The 11,654-nt window shown below is 38.7% G+C and overlaps 1 protein-coding gene across 1 annotated transcript; it reads left to right on the forward strand.

The window, feature by feature from the left end:
• The first annotated feature begins 3,291 nt into the window (after window positions 1-3,291).
• On the forward strand, window positions 3,292-7,935 carry LOC108671093. Its single transcript, XM_018158573.2, has 4 exons — window positions 3,292-3,780; window positions 4,311-4,422; window positions 4,669-4,894; window positions 5,266-7,935. The coding sequence occupies exons 1-4, from the start codon at window positions 3,685-3,687 to the stop codon at window positions 7,736-7,738; spliced, it is 2,907 nt and encodes a 968-aa protein (XP_018014062.1). The 5' UTR covers window positions 3,292-3,684; the 3' UTR covers window positions 7,739-7,935.
• Window positions 7,936-11,654: the final 3,719 nt, after the last annotated feature.

Raw genomic sequence — 11,654 nt, forward strand, 5'->3', positions numbered from 1 at the left:
TTGTAGAGAGTCAACCGGAATTATAGTGAAGTGGAACCTGTCGAGGGAGCAAAAGTAAGGGCGGCTCTCGTCTGCAACTCGATTCGATATCGTTTCTTGTTACACTGCGTTCAAAATTTTCAATTTCTGTGCATCGCGACATATTCTGCTTCTGTATGCTTCTGAAATGTCAACTGCATTGAGATTTGGTCGATTGTTATACTTGAAAAGGAAAAACCTTGAAGTGTTATATGTGTTATAAGTATTGTATGTTTACAGGTCAATTGCTACATACATCAATTTACCATTATTAGAAACCCCCATGCAATTGTAATTTATGATAGAGCAACACATTTGTCCTGAGCGCATCCTGTTTTGATGGGTGATTTAATTTTTGTTCTCGTTTATGGAAGCTAATTTTGTTGAAAAAAATACATTAAGTTTATCACCAAATAAGGGCATCAAATACTCACTGTGCTCCCAAATACTAACGTAACAGGAGCAGGCAAAACGCATAGGGCTTCCTTAAACCGACCTTAGACGGTGAGCTCTTATCGCAGATAACAGACGCGTCTTATCTTATCTTCAAGCGACGTTCAGTTCGTGAAGTCATCACAATTTGAAGACGCAGCAATCGCAGTTTGAAGTCTTTTCTTATGGTGAAAGTACAGGTATTACGTCGTTCCTGCGAATCGCAATAACCTTTATTTGAAATATTAATCGTTGACGGCGCATTATAGTGTTGAAGCCTTCTTGAACATCTTGAGTAATGGCTCTGCTGAGAATCTGTTGTATTTTTATTTATGAAACATTGACATTAATAAATCACTCAATCATCTCAAATCATCAGGACGAGAAAGTTAACGAGATATTCCCTGCAAATTTTGGTTAACTACTACCTATGGTGAAATCCTTCAAATGCCTTTAATTTCTTCTGTGCCCCTGTCGAACAGGCTATAGAGGTAACTCAGCTTGAGAGGTTCAATACACGAGATGAATTTCATTCCGATGAAGTGGATTCAACCTGTAAAGTAAAAAGCCCTTATCAAAGTCATTCTTTTTGAGCATGAAGCTGAATCATACAAAAAATTATCACATAATTCTATTTTATGTGCGACGCAGAAAGGAATCGTATGTCGGTGGACTACATTAATCCACAGGTATATAACGCTTCACTACCACGGCTGCCCATTATTGTGGGGCTTCAATGAATATTAATTAGAAAATCATTCGCGGATCTTTAAACAGCCCGCGAAGCTCGATCGGAAGGAAGAGTGTGGGGAAAAGTTTTTCAATACGTAAGGCAATAAAAACTCATCAAAAAATAATAATATAAATTCATAAATAAGTACGCACAGTCAAACTATTCAGTCGAAACTAAGACCCGGGCTAGGCGAGGGAATACTATTGTACACTTGGTTTATCGTATGATTAGACGGTTTAGGTTGAAAGCGAATTAGAGCTACCAACATTTGTGCTCCGGCTGTTCAATCTTTTTGTTTGATAATTATTTGAGCTTCGAAAGACGTGTCCATGCAAGTTCACGTCTGTATGGAATTCGGTTGTTGCAGCAGTCGCAACAGCTAAGGTTACAATAGTCAATAGATTATCGCAATGTTGTCGCCGGTCGGAAAGTTGTCAGAACACTTGAGGGGCTGCGAGTACTTAAGTTAGGTTGAGCTGCAGGAAAAGGTGCTAACTACACCAGGAAATAGATCACGCCGATAGAACAAACACCACGCCAGGGAGAAGATCAATCCAACCCGAGACCTGGGGACGTAACACAGCCGAGACTCCAACCAAATTTGGAGGCACCAACCCCACCTGGGGGCACCGACCATACCTAGGGGAGCCAACCACAACTAGGGGTACCAACCATATCTAGGCTCCAACTACACCTAGAAGGACCAACCGCATCTAGGGGCACCAACCAAACCAGGAGGTAGGCGCCTATCACGCCAGGGATCACCAACCACACTTTGGAGCCATCCACGCTCTATGGGGCCAGCCACGCCTCAAGGAAGGCCAGAAGTTCTTGTTACGTTAGAGGGTTAGAGTGTTGGTCGGTGCTCAAGAGGACGTGACTATATTTGCTAACAAGTACCTCCACCGGCTCAGCGCCAACGGGACAGCACTTCCATTGGTTCACGAATGATCTATGATGGCGTGGCAGCCGACGGCCGTCTCAGGAGCTCGACACAAAACAATTTTCTCTACAACGGTTGATCAACACTTCATGGCCGGAAGAGAATAAGTGCTCAAAATGTTGTATTTTCTCAAATATAAAAATTTGGATCCTGCCGTGATTGAATGCTGGCATCCCAGACATTTTAAGCTGCCCATTTCGTTATTGCAAAGAAAAGTTTAGAAAACCGCCGCCATTCTGTCATACCTGTCGCCGACGACCTCAGATTTGCCTGGTTCCAGATATTTTATAACTTTAGTTTCAAGATTCCCATAAAATGCCTCTATGCGAATTAAATCAGGCAGGAACTTAAAAAATGTGTACATCATCCCTAATCAGTTCAGTGTCTTTACGATAAGATAATTGTTATCTGTAGTTATTCGGTTTTGAATCCAAACGCAAGTAGACGGGAAACTCAATAATTAGTAGTCCAAGTTCTGTTATAAGCATTAGGCCGAGTGTAGGCTTGGCTCAAGATCGAAGAATTAATTAATAGTGAAAGATTGGAAGACGGGTGAAGAAGAACGTCACGAGCATTTTCATCATTTTCATGCCAGTGTACTTTCGCGATTAATGTAGAGAATTATTTTCAATATAATAAGAAATTTTCTCAAATAATTCAAGTGTGCATTAGAATTTCATAACACAGGCCTAACTAAGAATTATGTGTAATGTGAAGTTCCTCGCCGCGTAACTCCCGTTCGTCATTTCTTATCAAGGAAAACTGATAAGCAAACTTACGGCGTCAGTTGCAATATTGGATGCAATATCAGTTGCAATACCAAGTACGATATCAGGTTGCAATATCGGATGCAATATCAGACGCAATATGAGTGAAGCTCTTTCTTGATAAAATTTTTTGTTATACCATTTTATGACTAAAAAATTCAGAGCCTGAAACTACTTGTAATGTGCAAACACCTTCATTTGTCCCGCCGTACACGCATTACTATACAATCACGTTGCAAAAAAAATTTAATTAGAGTCCAAATGACAGTTGGGATCTACCAATTCTCATATTTTCTTCGTTTGTGACATTTTTCGTTTGAACTGACGATTAATGACATAGGTATTTTATAAAACATTCTATTCTCACAAAATTAAATTCATTCCTTTTAATATACAGCGCATTAGGTACCACAGCAGTTCACGTGTAAAAAATTAATTTTTGGAGGTGATATATAGCGAATCATGCAATGAAACTCCGCAAAAATATTAGCAATAAAATAATCTTACCTAGTTGAAGATGAATCATTTTGGGAACTGGATTGGTGTCCATCAGGTTACAAACTGAAGACAAATAAAAACATTTCAGAGTGAAGATAGATACAATTCTTCGAGCATCGATAGTGAGGATAAATATGCAAAGAAACCAAATGCGTCAGTGACTTTCGTAGAGAGCATGCAGATCCACGTATCCACATGATATTGTCTGGAGTTTGCAAAATTACCAGACATTGTTGAAAATTGCTGAGACCTATTTGTATTTATGTGACTTTACGCACATAAGTTACGGGAAGATGTGGGAAATTACAGGGACGTTGGTGGTGATGGCTGAAGTGAAGATTCCCCTGAGGAAACTACCAGAGGAGGATCATCCTAAACTGGTGCACGAGGTGAGTTCTGGTGAATAGGGAGTAAAAGTCCTAACAGTAAAGTAAAGCAGAGTTCATTCTTTACTCATTCGAGAAAATTAGGTAATAAGGGGAGAAGTGAAATAGCGTGCTAGGAGGAGGTGTTCGAAGTAACCAAAAATTGTGCTTCAGGTATGCCATCGTTCAGAGTTATGCTTGAGAATTCCAAGCAGAAGAATCATCGCTCTTAAGTGACGCCTGCGATAGGAGGTAGTGAAAGGTTTATTTATAAGAAAAAATGATTAATCAACTGAGAGATACAGAGCACACATTCCTTTTAGATATCAATCAAATGAGTAACATAGAACTTATTACCTACACCTGAATATTATTCGCCAATTGAATGATGGCAAGGGCATGTTTCGTATGCGTGGAAGTTATTCAAATAAGCATAATAGAACACTAGTTGATTATGCCTTTTTAAACAAACTAAATTCTAGTAATCTATTCCTCTTGTCGAAAATTTGATCAGTTGATTCTGAAAAACTTTAACCCTATCCTTCGCGTTCCAGGTCTACAAGACACTCGTGAGTCCAAAGGAGAGTGCGTTAGGCAAGGACTTCGGCAAGAAGGCGGTTGGAGAGGTGGACACATACTTTGCTGGACAAATTGTTGTCCTTAAAGGTAATATTGTTGAATGTAAAAAAAAATCATAGAATAACCTAGGTTTGGAAAACTAAAAATTTTTATGACACTCATTACATCAAATCAAACGAACATGATCATTGATCAAGGTGAACAGACACATCTAATGGAAGAGTGTGATTTCATTGAATTCACCACAGCGTATGCTGATTATGAATGACAGCACACACAATAACATTCTTACGTATGTAATCAAGCGTATAACGTCATAATACAAAATTACAGAAACAGAGGCCAACCATTTCACCTTAAGCTGCATGAAGGAGGTGATCTTGGCGTTCGGTCTCGGTGACGTCATGTTTATCGGAGCTGTTGAGGGATGCATCAGTAGAGTCATTTTCGTAGCACGCAGTCAGAATTTTGGCCGAGTCGCTGTGGTCTTGCAGATGGAAACTCCCGAAGACGCTGTTAAGGTTCGCGAAAAGATCGGACACAACAAGAACCAATGCAAGTAAGTTCGAAAATGAGGGTCTTGCCTTTCATTTGAATTAGTTCATCAGAGCGCTGAAACATTTCGAACGTATTTATGATTTCAGCTTGGTTATTATATAATGTTGATTCCTGTGTAGATTGTTGTACATATTACCTAATTACAAAGAATGATAGCTTACTGAAAAGCATTTAAGCGAAAGCTTTTCTTAAAGAAATACAGACCAAAAGTCTTATCCTGAGCCAATTTAGCATTCCAATAAAGTAATTTCAAATTTTCATCGACTTATCCAATTTTTTTATTGATGAAATTTGGCTTTTCATCGTAGGGGATATTACGATAACGATAAGTCCTGTCAGGGCTTTAAAATTTTTCTTCGATATTTTGCCCAGGTCTGAAAGTCAGGAGAAGAGTTCTTCGACTTCATCCAATCAGAGTGTGATCATGAAGTTGACAAATTTACTCAGTCCACCTAGTAAACCTGAGACCACGCCACCAAAGGATAGCCAACAGGTTGGGTACTACGAAGTTGTCGAAAGTTCTGACGAAGATAATTGGTATGAGCCAACATTGGATAGAGATACTGTGCAGACGCCAGTTACAGCGAAAATATCAACGACTTCAGTTCCAGACATACAGGCTCAAATTGAAGCAGAAATCAACTACATATTGACAACAGAAGATACATACGTCAAGCTGCTCAATACCCTTGAAGAACGTAGAAAGGACTTGGCTGCTAACTCGGATACACCCAAGTTCGTTATCAAGTGGTTGAGTCAGTTATTCCGACAAGTGAAATCTCTAGAAACAACTCACGAAAGTCTATTGCAGAGCCTCGTAGAAGCTAAGTACGACATTACAAAGTTCAGTGAGGCGTTCGTTATTCATGAGAAACAGTTCCGTTTTTACGTTTACTATATTGAAAATATCCCGACAGTTGAACGAATCTTGAATTCGGAAGACTGTTCACCCTATTTCAAAGAAAAAATGCCAGAACTTAGAGAAAAACTAAGACAGCCTCGACTGAGATTGAACCATTACGTATTAATGCTCGAGTCACTCTACAAAAAAGTTGACTCTCAGAACCAGACCGCTCTTCAAAAAGCTATTGACATGTGCAAATCTTACCTCAAGGAAGCTGACCAAGCTCTGTTTTTGAGCACAATCAAGAACTGTCCATCATCTATGCAGAAGTCAACATGGGGAAACCTTATCCACATGTCAGAATTACAATTGGTGTCTTCGCCTGATCTGCCGAGAAAATATTTCACGTTGGTGCTTTTTGAAAAGAAGTTATTACTCGCTCGCGGTGACAGGGATGACTTGGAGTTTGTGAGATGCTTTCCGTTGGATGAGATCATACTTAATACGAACATAAGGGGATTGATTTTCTCCTTTGCTGTCAACAATGGTGAGGGCAACTTGGCTAATAAGATTTACGCTTTTAAAGCCAAAAATGTTAAAGCTCAGCACGAATGGGTCGTTAAGCTAAAAGAAGCCATAAACACAGTGAAAATAACACTTGTGAGAAGCAACACGAGAGTTAGCTTCGGTGCATCAACAGCGAGCAAGTTAAGAAGGAAGCTTGCGACCCCAAGAATTAAAATAACGAATCCTACAGAAAATGACTCAGAATCTGACGATGATGTGTGCGCGTCCAAACAATACTGGATTAACAGACGCAAAAATAAATACAAAAAGTTCTCTTCAAATCGAGAACTGAAGACATTCCATACTAAAATCTCAGGTAGTCTTTCCGATGGAGAAGAAACGAGTAATATTCGTCACGGGATGGCTCCTCTCACTGTTTGGAGCTTCTTCCAAAAGTTTGAGGTTGTATACAAGCTGCTTCGGAGGGACAGCGGAGAGTCGTCAAAATCAACTGACTTCGGATGGGTGTCCGATGAGAAAAATTATGGTCCCAACATGAATGTTGTAGAACTTAACTACATTGAAGGACTACGAGAACAACTGGGAAGACTTCTGGATCCGAATGTCGCGAAACCTCCCAAGCAAATCCAAAAAGATCTTCGACGCATATACCAGTTGCACATCGAAAAAATAAAGCCTGCATTCGATGAAGTTGAAGCAATGGAGTTAGAAACTGAGTTTCTTAGAACCATCACCAGGCATGGAGAAGATATTTCATCTGTATACTGTGACTTTCTTATAAATCGATGCACATACCATGACGAAATTTTGGATATGTGCCTGGAAGACAAGTGCATTAAGCCCATCGATCACTTCCTAAAGTACTGTACGAACGTCATCTTAATGCAAGAAGACAGAGGATTCGACGACGCTCTAATCAACACAGCGGCCGAAGTGCTTCACCACACCATCACCGCTGCAAACAACTACTTGATGGCCGAATGCATCAACAATGTCCCATTCGCACTCAGCACGTGCGAACCGATATTGCTTGTGAGTAAAATGAAAGTCAAGATCGACAACCGTTCGAAAAACGAATGTCAAGTCGTTCTCGTCAAAGATCAGTTGTTCATCCTGGAGATTGTGCCTCCTTTGTACAATTATATCTGTACACTGAGATTGGACAGCGTAAGTTTGGGTCCTATGACCAATCGGTTTCAGTTTGAATTGGAGTTGAGCGTTTCGTCCGCCGTGAGACGGACGTACAGCTTCAGAGCTCAAAATGAACAAATAGTTTTGCAGTGGACGAACGAGATCCGACGGATTCTCTTTAGCCAAGCTGAAAACTTGAAGAAGAGTGTCCAGCAAAGGCTGGATGAAGCTCCAACACTACAGGTAGGCGTACATAATTTGCATCTCGACGTCGCACGGTCACCCTCTATGCCCAAGAAGAACTCTTTTTTTCATGTTGATCTTAAAGAAACTAATCTTTAATGACAAGTTCACCGTTTCTAAAAAAAAAACAGAAATTATTCCAGCATCATTCCGATCAGTTCTGATCCAATTATCATTGTTATTGCCGATTTTCCGAGCCAAACGTCCACCCGACACGGTCAAGTTTAAGTAAACTATTGTGCAAGATCGGTCAATAAATTGAGATTTTTAATGCAAAAATTACTTTCAATCAGAGTTTTTTTAACTTTAAAACATAATGCAATTTAAAAATTTTGCCTTGATTAATTTATTGCTTGAATTGCCAATGAACTAAGTATATATTTGTATAGAAAACTCTAAGAAAAATCAAAATAATTGCAACCATGCAAAGCGTTTCGGAGAAAAGCTTTATGGTTATTTCAGAAATTCAAGAAAACTAGTATGGTAACTTTGCTTACTAACTTTCCAGAGTGGAAATTAAAACCTTCATCAACCAATGCAAATATAAGTAAAGGAACTGAATAGGAGGGGGAAATCTGTGCATTAATAATTTCAAGCAGATAATATCGGGTATTTCTGTTTAAAAGTGCTCAGGAATACAATTCCAAAGCCGGATGCGCCGGAAATGGAAGAATAATTTTTTTGAATCTATGTAACTTTTAAAATATATCTATTTAGCATCTTAAAATCAGTGGGACATCGCAATTCGTAAATGCGTATAGCTGCACGAGAGATTCCAAAATTCGTATCTGCATTGGTCCCTGAAATTCTTATAAACCACATTATTCAAGCCCTTGTATTCCACTTCTAAATTAATCAATCGTTTTACGCATATCAATAAGGTCGTCCATATCGCTTAAAGTAAAGTCGTCGGTGCTAAACAATTAAATAATGTGAATTATTTACAAAATCCGACATGTTTACTGTAGCAGTGTAAAGTAATGTGAATATAATTTTAAGATGCCACGGTCAAAATTCTAAATTGAATTTTTTATCATAAGCAAACATACTTATGATCCTCGATCTGATAGCGAGCATTGCGATACACCTAGCTTTAGTTGACGCTGGGGCAAAGATATGAAAGATATAATCACGAATAAGCATCGAAATGTTAAGAGGTATAGTATAGCATAGCATTGTAGAGTGGGCGTAGAAGATTGGTCCAAGTCTGGTCGGTCGTAGATTCTTTTAATGTTTTCGACTCATTTCCAGACGACAGAGTTACTTTAACCTACCCAGGATGGTAAGGTTAAAGTCCAAATATGTCACCGCATCCATACTAGATGACGCAACGATGTCAGGTCGGAGTTTGTTCTACAGGTCAGAGACGCGAAGCGAGAAGAAATGTCGCATGAATGAGCTGAAAAGTTCTTTTAGTTAATAACCTTTGCCCCCTGGCGATTATTCACGTTTCATATTCAAGTAGCCTTTATTTTAATTTTATATAACCTACGAGTATGCTTATATACTCTTTAAGATCACCTCAGATACCTCAAAAATACAAACTAGGAAGCTTCATAAACCCTAATACTCCTTCGTGGGGCTAGCCCTTCAAGCCAGGAATTATCCTTATTGCACGCATTAACACACTTCAGACTATCCCTTTCGTCGGTGCCCATAAGGTATTTCCAAACTTTAGTTGCAGGGGCACGACTGCAACAAACAGCTTCATATATTCGGCATCTTATTGTTCGTTAAGAACTTCTATAGTTTATTTGCTTTAATAAATTGCGCTTCAATTTGTGAATAAATTTTTTAATCTTAGTCTGCATGAACTCCCAATTCTTTTTCCACTGTCTTATCTTCACATCGCATCCATGTCTTTTACATATGGTAATCTTTTTGTTCATTATGCATACCAAGGTAATCTTATACACTTTTCAACGTTGACGCGCAGCTGCTACGTCTCTGTCAACTCAATTTAACTGTCAAGATCAGCTAGCAACAGAACCAATCCTCATGCATCTTTCTCTGTATTAATGTTGATGTTTGTATCTTAAGCGTACGTGGAAAGCACGCTTGCCACTGCTTATAGTTTACACACACCGTTTAAAAGCAACGTATGGTTCGAGCCCGAGAACTCTTCACAGCGGCACTCCGCCATGATAGAAAATTTGCATCGCAAGATGGAATCAGGATCAGAGTTTACTTTGCAGAACGGAAATTATTCGTAATCCGAGAAATTTACATCGCACCTGTATTCTCAAATGCCGCTATAAATTTCTAGACATGAAACATTTGAATGTCATCGAGATCGCGATGGAGAAAAGCTTTAGAAGCTTGGTCCAGTTATATGCCATGCAGTGGACATTAAATTGATTATGGTTTGCATAAATATTATATTTGTGACACGAAATTCGTATTTAATAACAGTCATGTTGATTTTGTGTGGTCAAGTTAAGTTTGAGTTTTATTGTTGGTATGTTATGCAATATGATTGCCGTTTTCTATTCCGATGCAATGAAATGTACATAAGAAGTGCATAGTATAAATGAAATGTACTTATAAGAAGAGCATAGTATAGATGAAATGTACATATAAGAAGAGCAGAGTAGGCTATTTTCAAGTAAACATGAGCAACGTCGTCAATCTGTTTCTTCACATCCCCTCGTTTTCTTCAGTTAATTCAATAGAATACAACGTCGTCACTACTTATGACATAGATATTCGAACAGAGGTTAGTAATGAAACGTTGACGAAAAATATTCACATTTTTAATCATTACTCTGGATTGAAAACGAATTATAGTTAAATGTGAGACATTTAGCAAGACTAGTTCTAATTTATTCCTTGTTCATTTTAGCACATAATATTAGACAAATTATAATTCACATTTATGTATGAGTATAATTTTTTGGTAATGTAATAACTTATACATAAAAACAATCCGATAAATTACTCTACTAATAAATATAATAAATTAAATTTTTGTTATACGATTAAGATTACACGGTTTCTATGATGATAAAATATACTCGAGTGAATAAATTCACGTTAACGCAAAACTAATACCAACAAAATTTCCTCAGCTAAAAATTATAAATGTGAAGCAAAAAATTGTAAGTTGTAATGAGAATTCAGTGAATTATTTCCAAGCTCGTGTCCATGTAACCGAAATTGAATCATATACGTCTCTTATTCGTGAAAATAACCGAAAACGCTCAGTATTTATGAATATTAGGCACGAAAACGGTATGAGAGGTTCACAACCTGCACATGAGCTGAGAAGAAGAAAGAAAATTGTATTTGATACAGTTTTTAAAATTTAAAATATGCATAATATTTAATGACTGCTATGAAGGCAGAGTCAAGCGGGATAACTTATTGCAATTCGTGGGCAACCTCTTGGGCCATGGCAAACAGGCCTATAGTTGTCTCCTCTGCCGTAGGCTCGATCTGGTCACGAGGCAGCAGGTATCCGTGCTCGCCTGTAGTGTACATCAATAAAATAATGTATAGGCGATGGTGTGAAGTTATGAGAACCTAACTGCAGTTTCATCAATAATGAATATAATATTCCATTAGATCAAATCCCAAACTAAACTCGAAATTATAAACTATTACTGAAGCAAAGAAATTGTGCCTCCGTCCTCCTCTCACTTCCATATCTCTCGTTACTTATCAACCCTTCATCTTTTTAGCTCATTTTCTCATTTATGGGAAAATGCACTATTGTGCTCGCCATGTCCGTCTGTCTGTCTGTCCGTCCGTGACTTCAAGTTTTCGTCGACGAGAAAATGCGCTCTCTGTCACTCACAGCAGTGAGTACTGACTACTGAGTTATATTTTTTTCCCTCGTTCCCCTTCAAACCCTCAGCCCCTCATTTCTATATCTCATTTCTATTCAACCCCTCATCCCTCACCTCTATATCCCTCACTCTCCTACAACCCCTCACCCCTCACCTCTATATCCCTCACTCCCCTACAACCCCTCATCCCTCACCTCTATATCCCTCACTCCCCTACAACCCCTCAT

Source organism: Hyalella azteca, unplaced genomic scaffold (genome assembly GCF_000764305.2).
Source record: "Hyalella azteca isolate HAZT.00-mixed unplaced genomic scaffold, Hazt_2.0.2 contig1873, whole genome shotgun sequence".
Lineage (NCBI taxonomy): Eukaryota > Metazoa > Arthropoda > Malacostraca > Amphipoda > Hyalellidae > Hyalella > Hyalella azteca.